The sequence below is a fragment of the Sciurus vulgaris genome (assembly GCF_902686455.1).
Source record: "Sciurus vulgaris genome assembly, chromosome: 18".
Classification (NCBI taxonomy): Eukaryota; Metazoa; Chordata; class Mammalia; order Rodentia; family Sciuridae; genus Sciurus; species Sciurus vulgaris.
The window spans coordinates 7,677,170-7,694,743 of record NC_136479.1 but is presented as its reverse complement, the minus strand read 5'-3'; the positions used below and the strand labels follow the sequence as shown (position 1 = coordinate 7,694,743).

The window sequence follows — 17,574 nt, the reverse complement described above, 5'->3', positions numbered from 1 at the left end:
AATGAATGAGTAGACGAACGAGTGAATGAATGAGTGAGTGGACGAACGAGTGAATGAATGAGTGAGTGGATGAACGAGTGAATTAATGAGTGAGTGGATGAACGAGTGAATGAATGAGTGAGTGGACGGATGAGTGAATGAATGAGCGAGTGGACGAACGAGTGAATGAATGAATGAATGAGTGAATGGACGAACGAGTGAATGAATAAGTGAGTGGACGAACAAGTGAATGAATGAATGAGTGAGTGGACGAACGAGTGAATGAATGAATGAGTGAGTGGACGAACGAGTGAATGAATGAATGAGTGAGCGGACGAACAAGTGAATGAATGAGTAAAGAAAAAAACCACATTGAAATCCTCTGATAAGCAAAAGCGTTACCTTTCTTGATCAAATTTGAGACAGAACATCAAACCCAGTTTCTCAATCACACACAATCACTTTTTATAGCATCACTGCCTGGGATCAAGTACCTTGGCCAGAAACCAAGAAAAACGATCTAGAAGTCTTCCTGCAAGGTTAGATGTAGAGGTTGATTTAAAACAACGTTGCAGCAAATTCCTAGGTTCTGGACAAAGCCTAAGGGGTACAGGTTCAAAATGGATTTTTTCCAGCGGACCTCAGGGAAGCCATGCCCAGGAAGTCTGGAGGCTTGTCACGTTGCTTGCCATGAAATCCTTTCTGGAAGTAGTCCCCTTGGCACTTAGACAATCTCATGGAATGGAATGAAATCTAATCTGAAAAGCAACTGCACTCCCTCTGGAAGTGCAGAGAGAGAATCCGAGGGCCAAGTAGGAACTGACTTCTCTTACTTCGGACTTAAGGGAGTCTTCTCAGAGAGCGGGGCCTCTTCCCTGGACAGGCCTCCATAGGCTTGTGGACTGTGTGAGCTAGAAGGGGACAGGAAGGGTTATATGGTCCTCTCACTCCTCGGCTCCCCTGACCTCAGACAGTGATAGTACCACCCAGAAATGCCCCCGAGTAATTAGTGTGCTGTGGGCACCATATGCATGCAGCTTGGCCTAGCCGAAACACGTCTCCTCTGAGCTGAGCACTGCTCTCCTCCTGTCTGAAATCAGAGGGGATGAACACATTCCCCACACTCTCTGGCCTGGTGTCTACACCTGCACCAGGGCAGTGATAAGGGCACCAGCCATGTCAAGTTGACACGGAGGTCACACTTGTTGGTTTTTAAACTCTACTACTGGCCTGAGCAAAGTAGACTTCATATCATTTTGTTAAATAAAAGAGAACTAGCCACATGAGTGGCTGAGTGGATGGAGAGATGGGCAGCCTGCTGCCCAAGGCCACGTGGGCAGTTGGAAGTGGGGAGGGAGGGAGAACGGACAGACCCAGCTGAGGGCTCCAGTCCTGCCTCCTCCTGACCATTTGGGCCTCACTATGACTTGACCTTCTCCCAGGACCCTCAGGGAAGGTGCTTCCTTTTGTAGCTCATCCTGATATATTCTGCCTAAAGCACTCTGATATATTCTGCCTAAAGCACTCTTGTGATTTGCTGGGTTCTAGCTAGTTGAATTTTCAATCACTCCTTTTTGCAAATATAAAACCCGTGTCTTATACCTTGTCAGTTATTGGGCAGGTCCCGGGGGAACCCCGTGCCCCTGCACCAACCTGCGCCATCTGCACCTTTTCTTCGGATCATCCTGTTCATCTCATGCTGCCTCTAGCAGGGTCACCCAAGCAGATAGCGGAAGTGAGTCTGAGACACACAGCGCTGCCTCAGCTATCTGTACTAGCTCCTCCTCAAATGTTGCATCTCTGTCTTTTGACTCTTGAAACGTTCCCGCTCTGCCTTCTGATGGTGCCAACATCAGGAGAGGACAGCACTGTGACCCCAGCTCCACGTATCGGACTTGCAGTCTCAGGCTGGGGCAGAACTCAGAGATACCTGTGGTTGCCACGTCTTCTCCCTCGAAGACAGATACAGGAAGACCTTGGAATGCAGGTGGAACTTCTGATGGGAGCAGAGGAGTTCTGCAAATATTCACAAGCTGTTTGTCATTGGAAGAGTAAACGGAAAAAAAGACAGTTCTGAGCCTTCTGTGGGGACCCGAGTTCTCAAGGAGGGAGAGGAGATAATGCAGTATGGACGCAGACCCAGAGCTGACAACCCGAGGCTCCATCTGCTCCCAGGAGGGCACTTAGCTCGTGTCTTCCCAGCAAGAAGGAGTCTGCTTCAGGAAAGAGATTTAATTGTCCCATTTGTCAGCTCTGGTTCATGAGGTAACACTGACAAAGATTGTAACCTCTGTTCAATAGGAAAAACTGACAGTATGATGCTCCTGACAGGACCACTCTTTGGAAAAAATGACATTTGATGCTCACCCTAGCTGGGGGCATGCATGCTTCACATGCTGACCCTCGAGCCCTCTGCAAAGTTCCCTTTGGCAAGACAACTCACCAGAAGAGCTCTGAACATTTTTTTTTTTTTTTTTTTTTTTTTTTTTTTTTTGCAGTCTTGCCCAATATAAGCCTGGGGATATAAGGAAAGAAACAGAAACAGAAAATATGGATTCAGTGCTTACTGTGTGCTGCAAGCCATGAGCAATATCAGCATCATAAAACACGGTCCCTGCTCTCCCTCAAGGAGATTACAATATACTTGAGTAAATTAAAAACGAAATAAGAAAGTATTTGAACTACAGTTCAGTACACTAGTCAAAGAGGGCCCCAAGGCAAGAAATGATTAACTGGAAAATGATTGGAACAGGCTGTAATTGGTATTGAGAAATGTGAATTTGCTCCCCTTTTGGAATCCAGGCCTGGCTGGGCAAGTTGACTTGTTCTAAAGAGAGCTGTTGTTTGGGCGAAGGACAGAGGAAAAACTTGTGTATTTACATCCTAGAAAAATCGAGGTGATGTTTCTTGTACCCCAGCTGCTGCTGTCTCAGGCTTACCAGCCTGGCTCTCTGGAGGACAACAGTAAAGGAAAGATGTGCTGGGGTTTTATGAGTCATGGGGAAAAGACCAATCTGGGGTCCCTCATAAACTCCAAAGAGAGGGAAAGTCTACATTGGGAAAGAGACGGCATTGGTTTGGGGAAGAGAGGAAGCAGTTATGTAAGCCTCAAGGAACACGGTGGACAGAGGGATTTGGATTAAGTTCCTCGTGATGTTAGGTGGACAATGAGGTGATATCAGGGTTCCTGTAATACTTATGACTAGGTAAAATGTGCTGGGGCGTGTTGGAAGGAAAGGAATTGAATCAAGATCACTTCCCATCACTTGCCTGTACCACTGAAGAACAAGCAAACTTCTCTGTGGGTGAAGAACGTGTAAGGGGAGAGATTTCATATTTTTTTCTCTCATGAATATGTATGCTTTCCCCTGATTAACAAATCTGAGACCTTCAGTGAGTCACTTATTCTATGAAAAGGAAACTAGGAAAATCTCTGTCCATCAAAGTGAAGGAATTGCAAGGAGGTTTGCCATCTGTTTCGAGCTCTGAATGAGATATGGAAACTCAAATGAGTATTGGCCTCTGAAGGTACGCTGTATAAATGGTGCAGTAATTGTATTAATCTTTTTTTTCATACTGAAATGAGTACATTGGAAAACCCTGGAACTATGGCAGAAGAAAACGCAGAAACTCTGTAGAGACATTTCTATAACCTGGTGTTCTTGGGGAACTCGTGGTATTTAGAGGGAGAACAACTCTGCAGAGGATCAACTCCTGATCAGAAGCGACAACTGTCACAGGGAAGTAATCCACCATGAGAGTCGGAACGCCCAGCAAGCAGAAGAAGGAGAAGCTCAAGAACCAATCTGCAAGAGCACAGGTTGGAAATTGCTAAATATATAAAAGTTTAAAAAATCACAAGAAAAGAGTGGAACATCATGATAGATCAGACAGAACTGTTAAAAAAAAAAAAGCCAAAAAAAAAAAAAAAAACAACAATGAATGCCCCACTTAGAATAAATAGACCAGAATTGAAACATAAAGGTAAATATCACTAATGAAAGAAGAAGTGAACTGGAAAATAGATCTATGGGACTCATCCAACAGCAGCCCAGAGAGAGAAAGGAATACGAGATGTTTAAACAAGGTTAGTCACTTAGAAGATAGGATAAGAAAGTCCAGAATATTTTAAAATTTTCCAGGAAAAAAAAATTATCATGGGTCATTAGGGAATACATCCCTAATGACATGGGTCATTAAAGCAATACATCCACAATTAAATAAGATAGCATTATACCCCGTTAAAATGGCAAAAGTCTCGAACACCAACAGTGCCAATCGATGCTGCTGGGATGTGCAGCAGCAAGAACTCTTGTTTGTGACTGGAAGGCGTGGGAAGTGGCACAGCCACTTTGGAATACAGGGCACAGTTTCCTAAAGCTAGACAGTCTCACCTTCCAATCCAGCAGAAGAAATCCTGAGTATCCGCTCAGATGAGTTTAAGGTATGTCCACACAAAAATCTGCACATAAATGTTTAGGGCAATTTTATTTATAATGGCTCAAACTTGGAAGCCACCAAGATGTCCTTCAATAAGTGGATGGATGAATACAGTGTACATTCAGAGCCTGGAATGTTATTCCAAATGAGCTGTCAAGCCAGGGAAAAAAACGTGAAGGAATTGGAAATGCATGTTGTTAAGTCAAAGAAGCCAGTCCGAAAAGGCTGCATGCTGTAGGATTAGTTAATCTTAGCTATGAGGCCTGGAAATCACAAAGCAGAGAGACAGCTAACGATCAGTGGTTGCCAGGGTCACGGAGGAATTGTGGGGAGGAAGAAACTGGGGAAACTATAGGCTTGGAGGGTTCAGAGTCAAAGTGATAGTGAATGAGATGGTTTTAGACAGAGGGAAATTAAAATTTTACATCATGCGATCGGAGAGTCATGCTGAGACTTAATCCCAAAAGAAGCAAACCCGCACTTAGGTTCTGCACCAAAGACAAAGTGAAACTCTCAGAAGCCATTCAAGAGAAGCTATGGAAGCACCAATAAGATAAGTTACCATCTCACAACTACAGTCCAGATCAGGAGGAAATGGAATAGCATCTTTAAAGACTGAAAAACCAAAATCCTCCTCAACGTAGATTCCTACGTTCAGAGTGAGAACAAAACCAAAGCAACATATGCCAATTTCACAAAACTTAAAGGACCCTTTCAAAATCAGTAATCATGATTTACCTCTTCCAAGGAGAATCAATAAAAACACTTGAAGTATTTGTTTCTCCAAATGTCTCTTATCACATCTTAGAAATTCCACATACATATACATGCAGAGAGTCATAATTTGAATTTAACATGACATGCATCGTCCTTGATTATTGGTATCCTTGAACGATAATTTTTAAAGGCTGAATCATCGTCTAAGTGCCAGAGTTTACTGAATTGCTCGACAGTTGGTGTAATTACCAGACGCTTAGATCAGAGAATTTCCTCCTACATGGCGGCTGGATAAAATGTGCGTAAAAGAAAATCGAGGATAATGCTAAGCATGCCTACCATTTTTTCTCCCATTGAAAACTCCACCTGCTTCTTTAACTGCTGACTGAAGGGAGGAAGTGTTGTTTGCAAGGGGCCATTCAGAGCCAAAGATGTCTTTTTTCAATAGAAGTTTTGCGTCCCAAGGACCCTGCTTAGGGGTAGCTTTTTGGAGTAACTCTGGATGGGGTTGGGAAAGAAGAAACGAATACATTTGAGGATTGCCCTGCACCAGGCCCGGGCTGGGCATTTTCTTCATGACAGTAACGAGCAGCAGAAGCCATGATTTATGAGGGCTGACTGTGAACAGGCACTTTAGGGATGTCATTGATCTCATTTGGTCCCCACCACAACTCTGAGCAGGTGCTCTGCATGTCACAGACAGAAGGACTCTGGCTCCAAGTTCACACAGCTAGCAAGCAGTGAAGTCAGGTTGCAACGCAGTCTTCCCAGGGCAGTGAGCTGCTGGTTTGTCCCCACATCCTGTTTAGAACCTGGGTGGATTCTGGGGCAGGGATGGGGGTGAGCAGGTGAAGAACACAGTCATGACCCAAGTCAAACCAAAGCAGAGCCGTGCCCAGTGCTCGGTTCTGACGTGCTCGCTAACTGCATCCTCACGGTGATGGTGACAGGTGTCCTTCTCATTGCCACCCTCGCTCGGCCAGTGAGCAACCAGGGAGCGGCCGTGCTTGGCACCTTGCCTTAAGGTCACATGGCTGTAAGTCCCCTGTGTCTGTCCCAGGCCCAGAAGTGTCTGCCTCTCTGGTCCTCACTGCTTTTGGGTGCTGTGTTCCTTTCAGGGGAGATGGAGGAGCTGGAGACGCTGTGGCTCACAGGGATCTGCCACAACGAGAAGAACGAGGTGATGAGCAGCCAGCTGGACATCGACAACATGGCGGGCGTGTTCTACATGCTGGCGGCGGCCATGGCCCTCAGCCTCATCACCTTCATCTGGGAGCATCTCTTCTACTGGAAGCTGCGCTTCTGCTTCACGGGCGTGTGCTCGGACCGGCCGGGGCTGCTCTTCTCCATCAGCAGGGTCAGTACCATGGGCGGCCATTTCCTAGTGTAGCAGGCAGGTCCAGGGAGGCACGGGGATTCCAGAGAACGGGCTGTGTTTACTTCCTTCTCGGGTCTGCACGTCCTCCCCTCCCTCACCCACCCTTCCTGGGTTTGTCAGAAAGGCATCCAGAGTTTGTGCATTTGTAAGGCAGAGGTTGCCGGCTCTGAAGACTGTAGAAGATAGAACAGGAATGGGAATGGGTGTTGCAGGCTGGGCTCTAGAAAAATAGCACAAGTGAGATGAAACATAGCAACCGAATTTGGGTGTCCAAGTGGGAGAGCAATAAGGAATCCTGGAGACTGCAAATTGCTTATTATTTATACCTAAGGAGGCAGCCATTCTTAACTCCTTTCAGTATTGTCTTATGGGAACGTATGGGCAATATTATGAGGTATTCTAGCTTTCCAAAGAGAAAGTGTCATCTGATTTTATGTGAAACCATTCAATTTTTAAATATTAGTAACTAATTCCTTTGAAAAAGTGGGATCCAAACAAAGCCTCTCCATCTGTAGCCTGCATCCTTAGCACCCAAATACCTCATCTGATACTTCCAACATCCCCACGCAGGCTTTTAGTCATTGTAACATGATTTGCACAACAAAACAGATCTACATGAAACGCCATGCAACATGTACAGTCCTCTAACAAAAAACACGTGCAACCCAACAGGGCCTGAAATGCAACAGAGATGGAACGTACCGAAGAAAATTCACACACAGCAATCAGAAAACAACACCCCCACACAACCCAACATGCACAGCAGCACAGGATACACAGCTGCAGTCAATTCACATGTAACGCGTGAAAACCTTCTTGTCCACAGCTTAGCATGGCATGTGTGTTTTGCCCTCAATGGACACGTGACATAGTTCCTCAGTAATGGGAGTGCTTGTATGGATAGGGCACTTGTACAGGCCAGGGACCATACAAGGACTTCATCACATTTAATCTGCTATCTCAAGATGAGGTAGATGGTATTATTAGTCCCAGATTTGCAAATGGCAGAACTCAAAAATGGAGGTTGAGAGAATTAGCCTGGATCACACAGCCAGTAAGGTGGCCACAGGGTTTGAATCCAGATGGGCTGGTACCAGCAAAAGCCCTCCCTCTTCTACAAATAACAACCCATTGAATATGAGCAACTCAGGAGGTTTATATGGCTCATACCATGAACACATGTGTGCATATACCTCATGTAACATATGCTCACACACATCACACAACCTGGACACTTGCCTGTACTATGAGAAATGTACATATCTGCATATTGACCATGTATCTTCCTGTCAGTCTACTGGCTTACCTATCCACCTATCCATCCATCCTTCCATTTATTCATGTATTTATCAACCTATTTCTTCCATTTACCCATCCTTTTGGCTTTTTTCACCCTGGAGGAGCTAAATTGAGTTAGGATTTGAAATGTGGTAAAAAAAAAAATAATAATTGTTTTAAAACATCTAATTTTATATGCTAATGTTCATTGGGAAAACTAAATAATCACTTTAAAATAAATTTGTGTATTCTTAGCATTTGGTGATTGTAAGAACTTTAGAGATTCGGAAGGTACACATTAGCTTAGTGAGAAAGATCTATTTTCTCCATTCAATAACACTCCAAACTTGGGTTCTGTGCAAATACATATTTCCTAATTAGCTTAATGGCATCTAAACACACAGATTGCTTAAAAATAACAACGTGCATGCATATAGCTAGGTATTATGCCAACTTGAATTCTCCCAGCCAATTACTAAAGGCTTTTCATATCCAAATGATTCTGGGATTATCTTGAGCAAATGCACACTGTTGCATTTGCTTGTAAATCCTGCTTGTTTTTGGAAGAGCATTTCCTCTATCTGAGAACCCCTGAAGGAAGCCAAGTTGATAGGATCATCATGACAAAAATGAGCTAAATCCCTCGCTCCCATTCCAAGCATCTTGAGGGAAGGAGAGAGAGCTGGGCAGGACGGGAGAAGGCTTTGTTGGTGTTGCTGCAGGACAGGTGGAATTTCAACACCCCCACCCCAGGAAGAGGGGCCTCAGTGCTATGGGAGCAATGTGGGGACTTGTGTGTCCCCATGGGACCTCTCAGTCACCATCACTGTTACGTCCTCCAAGGCTGCAGGGAGCCCTTCCTGAGCACCAGCTCTCCTTCCCCCAAATATTTGTACTTTAAAGTAAGTACAACCAATTGTGTAAGGAGGAAGATCTTGTTCTTAACAATACTTCCCTGCCTCTCATTTATTAGGGGAATCAGAATAGGCTGATGCTTTACACAGCAGGGTCGTGAGCTGCCAAAAAGAAATGTCCTTCTTTCTGGTCAAGGGCTACCTCCACCTGCAAAGCTAACCTCCTGCGCGCGTCCACACATCCACCATCTGACACCTGCACTCACTCACAGCACCCAGGGCACATGTCCCCACAAAGCCCCGTTCACCGGGTGCACTCCATCATTTGCTTCAACAAAACCTGCAGCAGGGAATTCGCAGCAGCAGCTGCATGTGGTGTGTTCACTGTGGACCTGGGCCGGGTACGTCACCTCCGTCATCTCCAGTCTCCACCACTCCCTCTGAGGCTGCCCCGACCACACCCATCCTGCAGTGGGAAACTGAGGCTCCCAAGGTTGGAATGGGACCTTCCGGTTTTGCTGTTTCCTTGAAATGGCGCGGCTCCTTACACTCCCCAGCAGGCGGGAGAAGGCTGGAGAAACCCTCTGCAGAGTTGGGCCACACACACTAGTCAGCTTCAGAGTTTGACCTTCTTTCTGAGGATGCTGATCCACAATGCTCTGAAATTTACAACTCTCCCAAGGCAAGTTGGTTTTTTTTTCTGCATAGAAGCCTAAATCTTTTCATTACCAATTCCCCTTTGAGCACATTGAACATCCAGCCAATAGACGCAAAGCCATCGGCTGGCAGAGGGCAGGCCCAGCCCTCCTCGTGGGCTCCACATCCTGAGATGCTCGGGGGATACAACGCCAATAGAAACCCAAGTTACGGGCAATCCTGGCACCGCCAAGAGACATGGCCGGAGCTCAGAGGAGACGTTCATTTAACGTGGGAGTCAAGCTTCCCCACAGCGGTAGCTCCCCCGCCCCCATCTCTCTCTAAACATCTTTCAGAACTGCTTCCTCCTGTCTTGGGTTGCTCTTTCCTTTGGTTTTCTCCACAAAATGCTTTCCCGTCCACTTAGACAAAATCACTCACTGTCACCAGCAAAAAGAACCATCATGGTTGTCTCCCCAAGTGTGAGGAATGGGAGATGCAGGGAGCCCAAGGCCAGGGTATGGGTACTCTGTCCACCTGCCAGTGACAGGCAGCGAGGGGAGCCCAGAAGCAGAATGGAAGATGCTCCTGGCGAGCCGGCAGTCGGGACCAATGGAAGTCAGATATGGGAGGCACTGGGCCCAGGCTGGAAGGGACCTGAGAGAGCAGCGAGCCTTTGCCCCATGGAACACGTTCTGAGGGGCAGGCGCCCCTGGGAGAGCAGAGCAGCTGGGAGCAGCTCCGCAGTTAGCAGTGCTCACGGGCCGCGGTGTCTGACGGAGCCCGCTGAGGGAACAAGAGGGTGTCTTATTTCCATGGCCCCCAGAACGTAGCCAGACCCCATGAATGAGAGAGGAGAGAAGAGAAAGAACTGTTCAGGGAAGAAAGCAACCCTAGCCTAGGGGCTTATTTGGCTCCCCAGGTAGGATTTGGGCTGCTCATCTAACCAGGAGGCCAAAACGACTTCCCAGAACAAACCTTCAGTCTGAAAGAGCAGCACGTATTCCCTGCAGCTTCCACGGAATGGGCTCTGTGTGCTCCGCCAGGGCGAGAGGAGGAGCAGCTAAGGGCAGGCCAGAGGTGACAGGAGGGCTCGTCCAGGTGACATGTATTCAGCACCTACTATGTGGGGTGCTTTGCTTGTGTTGTTTTGTCTTGCCCTCGGGCCCACGGGGAGGGGGCAGGACTCACATTGCACAGACATTGAAGCTCGCATAGGCGCAGTGACTTGTCCAAGGCCAGAGGGGTCATGAATGACAGAGCTGGGACTCATCTCCAGTAGGTTCCAAGCCTCTGACTCTTCCAGTTTTTCAGTAATATGCACTTGTCCTCATCGGCAGCCATCTGGAAGATGGCTCAACTCAGTTGGTGAATGCTGTCATCAAAACCTGGGCTACAGGCTGGTCCCTCACCCTGCCTCCTTGCTGTGGCTCCACCAGGCAGATGGACCCCTGGGACCTGCCTTAGCTATGTCATATCAGTCCTGGGAAACCAGGGGCAACAGAGAGCCAAAAGCAGCCACCTCCCCACCTCCTGCAACCTAGCTCAGCCCCCTGACCTGTGGGCCTCCTCAAGCACCAAGGCAACCAGCTCAGATTGCTCTGAGGGCGAAGGGATGGGAGAAAGTTCTAGAATCTCCCGGGGGAGGAGGGGAGCTGGATAGAACTAAGCTGCAAATTTAGAAAAAAAATTTAAACTATTAGTTTCATAATGCTGAGAACAAGAAGGAAAAGCAGAGTCATCAGCTGATTCTGACATTCAGGAAGCCCCCTGATTCTCCTCCTTGGGAGCAGAACCCATCCAGGCCAGCACATAAGATTATTATGTTACTAAACCGGGCAAGCGAGGCACAGGTGAGCAGGCCAGGTTTTAGCAACACCTGGGACGTTTACGTGACTTTCACACCCACAGTTTGGATGCTCCAGCAGCCCCACAAGCAATGGGGAGGAGACGTGGGTTTGTGACAGGGTGAACAGCCAACCACACAGGACACAGAGAGGGAGATGCAAGCTAAGGCCGCAGGAAGGAAGTAAAGGGCACCATGTCAGCCCCTGGGGCCTTAGAGGCTTGGATGGGGAGGGTCAGATCAAGGCATGCTCGAACTCATGATGGTCAGCCTTCTGTTGACCATTCCAAAAAGGCCCAAATAGAAAGCGTCTTCAGAAACTTCAAGAAAAATGCAGCCGTGCAAATGATTTGAGTCTGTCACGGTTCTCCGAGCACCCCTGCAGTGTAAGCTTGTCTCCGCCATGAGGGACCAATGGAGCCGCCATTATCAGAGTCCAGTTATCACACAGACTTCCCTGTAGCTCTTGCCAAAGTCAGCAGCGGCGCCAACTCAGCACCGCCAATCCCTTCTCAGGCTGGCCCTCCGTTAGTCGTGGGAGGACCAGATCAATCTTTCAGCCTTGAGTCAATTGTTTCCTTTAAATGCAGCTGCCCAAATCTGGGGTGGGGTGGGGAAAAATGAGTGGCCACACATCAAAATGTTATTGATATTCTCTTGCCTGTTATTGTAGCATGAATCAAGAGCTTGTCCCTTGAAGACAGTTAAACAGTTACTTTTTTTTTTTTTTTTTTTAAGCGCTGTCAGGGCCTCGCACATGTTAGGCAAGCACTCTACCCCTGAGCCACACTCCTAGCCCCTAAAGAGATAGTTTCAAGTGAAAACAAAGCACAAAGTTATGCTGGGTGCCATGGTGCACGCCTGTAATCCCAGCAGCTTGGGAGGCTAAGGTAGGAGGATCGTGGGTTCAAAGCCAGACTCAGCAACTTAGTGAGGCAGTTAGTGACTCAGTGAGACCCTGTCTCTAAATAAAATATTAAAAATCTGGGAATGTGGCTCTGTGGTTAAGCACCCCTGGGTTCAATCCTCAGTACAAAAAAAAAGTTATTTCTAAGAAAGAAAGGAATGGAAAATGGTCACATTTCAGCTGCCCGGGAGTCCCTAAGTCCTTCAGTTGTCTGGATGGACTTAATGGTGGCAAACTGTGTCATGAGAACTCATCAGGATTATTAGTGATGAGAACCCAATTCTAAGTGCTGTGCGCAAACTCACAGACTCGCAAAACTGTGTTGAGCAGATTAGTAAGAAGGCAAAAGGGCGACTCCAGAGTTCAAACCACTTCACCTCGGTGGCCTCACTCAGGCCAGCAAGCCCCCAGGCGGCACGGCTGGCCTGCCCCTTCTCCTATTCCAGCACCTGTGTCTGTCCCTCCGCAAGGTGTCTGATTGCCTTCACGTGGACCGCAGGCCTCCCTCCACACTAAGCAGTGTATCCCAGGAGGAAGGAGTTTCTGATGGGCCCCCCTGGCTCCCGTGCCTTGATCTCTCAATGCCTTCAGCACAGGGGTGGGGTGATTCCAGAAAAGACTCAATTGTCAGTGATCCTTTGTGCCGACTTAGATTCTTTACCGATAGTTAACTCTCTGGTGTCCAAACTCCAAAGATGCTGGCTCTGTGATGTGGGTGTTGGGAGGATCCGTGAAATACCCCTATTTGTCTATCTGGAGGCCCAGAGACTTTGTCAGTCGTATGAAGATCAGCTGATACCTTTTCTTTTTACCCCACGTGTGACTCTTTGCCAAGACGTCAGATAACCCTGAGCCGGAGCTTTAGATAAACCTGATGCCTTATAACTTGCTGTACACTGAAGAGTTCATCGGGGATGAGCAGATACCACGGTTTCTCCCGGGCTCCCACAGGAAGCTCACGTCTCCCTACGCGGGTGAGGTCCAGGTGGGAAGTGGTTTGCCTGATGCTGATGGGTGTTTTCCTTGCTTCCTCACAGGGCATCTACAGCTGCATTCATGGAGTGCACATCGAGGAGAAGAAGAAATCTCCGGACTTCAATCTGACCGGATCCCAGAGCAACATGCTGAAGCTCCTTCGGTCCGCCAAAAATATTTCCAACATGTCCAACATGAACTCTTCCAGAATGGACTCGCCCAAAAGAGCTTCCGACTTCATCCAGAGAGGGTCCCTCATCATGGACATGGTTTCGGACAAGGGGAATCTGATCTACTCGGACAACAGGTCCTTTCAGGGGAAGGACAGCATTTTTGGGGACAACATGAACGAACTCCAGACGTTCGTCGCCAACAGGCACAAGGACAACCTGAACAACTACGTGTTCCAGGGACAACACCCTCTCACTCTCAACGAGTCCAACCCCAACACGGTGGAGGTGGCTGTGAGCACAGAATCCAAAGGGAACTCCAGGCCCCGGCAGCTTTGGAAGAAATCCGTGGAGTCCCTGCGCCAGGATTCTCTGAACCAGAACCCAATCTCCCACAGGGATGAGGGGACCACCGTGGAGAACAGGACCCACTCCCTAAAGAGTCCCCGGTACCTTCCGGAAGAGGTGGCCCACTCTGACATCTCCGAAGCGTCCAGTCGGGCCACGTGCCACAGGGATCTGGACAACAATAAGAACCACAAGACCAAGGACAACTTCAAAAGGTCCCTGGCCTCCAAGTACCCCAAAGACTGCAGCGAGGCGGAGCGCACCTACCTGAAAACCAAAGCGGGCTCCCCCAGGGACAAGATCTACACCATCGACGGGGAGAAGGAGCCCAGCTTCCACCTGGACCCGCCCCAGCTCGTGGAGAACATCGCCCTTCCCGAGAACGTGGGCTTCCCTGACACCTACCAGGATCACAACGAAAACTTCCGCAAGGGCGACTCCACGCTGCCCCTGAACAGGAACCCCCTGCACGAGGAAGACGGCCTTCCCAACAACGACCACCAGTACAAGCTCTACGCCAAGCACTTCACCTTGAAAGACAAGGGGTCCCCCCACAGCGAGGGCAGCGACCGCTACCGCCAGGGCTCCACCCACTGCAGGAGCTGCCTCTCCAACCTGCCCACCTATTCAGGCCACTTCACCATGAGGTCCCCCTTCAAGTGCGACGCCTGCCTGCGGATGGGCAACCTCTACGACATCGACGAAGACCAGATGCTTCAGGAGACCGGGAACCCCGTGCCCCGGGAGGAGGTCTCCTCGCAGGACTGGGCACAGAACAACGCGCTTCAGTTCCAGAAGAGCAAGTTGAGGATCGGCCGCCAGCATTCCTATGACAACATCCTGGACAAACCCCGGGAGACAGACCTTAGCCGGCCCTCCCGGAGCATAAGCCTCAAGGACCGGGAGCGGCTTCTGGAGGGCAACTTGTACGGGAGCCTGTTCAGCGTCCCCTCCAGCAAACTCTCGGGGAATAAGAGCTCCCTCTTCCCCCAGGGTCTGGAGGGCAGCAAGAGGAGCCAGTCCCTCTTGCCAGATCACACCTCCGACAACCCCTTCCTCCACTCCCACGGAGATGACCCACGCCTAGTTATCGGGAGATGCCCCTCGGACCCCTATAAACACTCGTTGCCCTCGCAGGCGGTGAATGACAGCTACCTTCGATCGTCCTTGAGGTCCACCGCATCGTACTGTTCCAGGGACAGCCGGGGCCACAGTGATGTGTATATTTCGGAGCATGTTATGCCTTATGCTGCAAATAAGAATAATATGTACTCTACCCACAGGGTCTTAAATTCCTGCAGCAATAGACGCGTGTACAAGAAAATGCCTAGTATCGAATCCGATGTTTAAAATCTCCCATTAATGTTTTATCTATAGGGAAACATACGTAACGCGAGCGGTCTGGAGGGTCAGTGTTGGTTGTCCGATAGTGCCCTGCGAGGAGGAAGAGGGCTTAGGGAGGTCATTTTTGTTGGCTCTTTTGCACATGGCTCATGCCATAATCTGCCACTCAAGGATCTTTGAGCTGTGTGCTGAGCACAGCAGAAACCAGGTAGTTGAGTCCTTAACCAAAAACCAAACGGGCAAGTCTGCGGACATGCCTACCAGGTGTGTTGCAATAATGACCCAGTGGGTGTCGATGGCGATGTTATGATTTCCTATATTCCAAATCCCATGAACATCCGTCCACCGTGGAATCTCCTCATCTGAAATGCCTAAAGGTTTCTCTAATACAGAATAAGCAATATGGTATGCATGTAACCCTGACACAGACACTAGAACCGATAGGAATGCATCGGCACCGTAGCGAGATTGACCTGTGCGAGGTTAGGAGGTCTGGCTCGTAAGTTCTCAGCTTTATTGTCATGCCGCCCCTCACTGCCCAGGCCCGGCCCCAAGACCCCAGGCTCCCCCAGGAATAGCAAATCAGCGTGTCCGTGGTCCCTCTGCTGTTGCCTTCATCACAGCCATCTCCAAGACGCATCTGGAGCAAAGCGCCAGAGGGGCTCTCCCGCGCGAGCCACGAGAACCCCTTTGGATGTTGACGTGTGTTTTCCTCTCACCCTCGGCTTCGAAGGTCTTGTTCAGAGCCGCATAAACTAACGCGTGTATGCCTTCGGAACCTAAGTGTGGATCTTCTGTCCATGACACAGTGGCCGTTGTAGTTCACCCCGGAGACTCCTGTGTGCGTAAGTTCGCATTTCCTCCCTTCTGGTGATGACTCAGGGTTGTATAGTATCTGTTACCCCGACCCTAACCCGGCAGAACCGTGACTTGTCCTGTCCCCGAGCAGCCATGGTGGCGTCTAATTAGCTGTGTGTTTCTGTTCCCAGAGTTGTTAATGTGGTGACACGTGCCAACAGCCATATGTGTACTGTGATCTGTCAGGAGCACCGTGCCATCTGTCTGCCCGAGCCTAGCACGGTTTTAGGTTTATCTTCCTTAATGTCACGAAACTCTCTTGGACGCTCATTTCCACCCCAACCTCCTCAAATCAAAAGTCTCCAAAACATGAGACACTCATGCCTCCGCCCTCAGCATCCCCCAGACTGTGGATACACTTAAGGAGACAAGCGATTTCTCTCTGCCGAAATTCTCTCTCTCTCTTTCTCTCTCTCTCCAAGGCAAACTGCTTCACCAGCACCAACAGAGATGTATGAAAAATTCCCGGATGCGTTTGTCTCATCCCATATTCTTACTCTGTTAAAACCCGTGCATGCCTGGCACGGTGACACTCATTATCAGAACAGTCGGAGGCAGAGAGGGGCATATTTACACTTGGGAAACTTCTTAGCATAGCACCTGCCACGTTAAAAAAAAAAAAAAAAAAAAAAAAAAAGCAAACAGAAAAAAGTAGTTGTTATTTTAGGACACTTTTTCAGACCAGAATTTTCTAGTTTAAAAAATTAAATATCAGAAAACCAGCAAACAATATTACTTCAAAATTTTGTATGGTTCTACTCTATTAGTCTATTTTAAATACACAACTCTCCTTGAAATAGTTGGGCTAATTAGCCATCCGTCTCTGCAGAGGACTTCAGTCTCTTTGGTGGCCTCCTGCAGAAACCTGAGCTCATGGAACTAGCCTGACCATTTCCTGGTTTCTTACCGAAGTTGGCTTTGGGTTCTTGGAGGAGGAAACAGTGGCCAATTTCTTTTCCTCGTGCTGTGTTCTGTTTCATAGATAGCATTTTCCTCTAAGCGGACAGATGCTGGGGATGATTCTCTCAGAGCTGGAGAATATATTGAATGGCTTTATCTCTGGAAAGGTACCCCTGACCCATTACACTCCCATGGTGATGAGAAGTGGCTGAGAGGAATTGGAGTGTCAGTGGTAGACAGCAGAGAGGGAGGTCATGGGAGAGAACATCTTCCTACTACCTTAGAAAGGCAGAGTGACCCACGGGCTTGTAAATGACATTTTATTTCTTGGTTGCTATATTTTTGCTGCTCCAAGACCCAGAAATGGAGAAACCTGGATGAAAGCACCTGGGACCGTCACCCCTATTTCTGACCTGACATTTAAGTGTCTGTGGCTGTGTAGTCTTTAGCACTTTCTGCCTGTGCCCTCTTATTGCATCCCAGTCCTGGATGCACCTGGCCAAGGTCATTGCGGTGTCCCCATGAGCCTGGCATGTCTTACCAGGAAGTAAAAAGCCTCCTCAGAACATAGGGCAATGATATGTCACCAACCCAAAGAGGCTTGCTGTCTTCCTCTGGTGCTCCCAGAGCCCAGGGGACAGCCACAGGCCACATGATCTCTTGGGCTGACTCCTTAAGTCAAAAAGCCTTCCCCTAATCACAGCATCATTGGCTGATCTCATATGTCTCTGGAGGAAGAAACTAAAATTTAGTGAAGTATAATTCTTTTATTATCCAAGGTGTTTTTAAAACTAGTAATAATAAAACAATTGGAAATTAGAATCTATGTCATAAATACGTTTTCTTTCCTCCACTAATTCACTGACACTTAAATAGGGTGGTTTCAAACGAGAAAATCAGCCACTGGTCAGATGGGCAATTTCCAAGTGAGAGATAATGACTTG

General features: G+C 48.3%; 1 protein-coding gene across 2 annotated transcripts in view; it reads left to right on the top strand.

Annotated features, from left to right (window-relative positions):
- Nucleotides 1-17,574, top strand: part of GRIN2A (glutamate ionotropic receptor NMDA type subunit 2A) — a 358,237-nt gene that overhangs the window by 333,880 nt on the left and 6,783 nt on the right. The window contains exons 13-14 of one of the 2 annotated variants that reach the window (XR_013760774.1): nucleotides 6,255-6,493; nucleotides 13,073-15,713. Coding sequence is in view for 1 of the 2 variants with exons in the window: in XM_079121602.1 (XP_078977728.1) it covers nucleotides 6,255-6,493; nucleotides 13,073-14,878 (2,045 nt within the window). In the remaining variant the exon portion in view is untranslated. Of the gene's footprint in view, nucleotides 1-6,254; nucleotides 6,494-13,072; nucleotides 16,301-17,574 lie in introns of those variants that run through there. The other variant, XM_079121602.1, reaches the window with a different exon arrangement.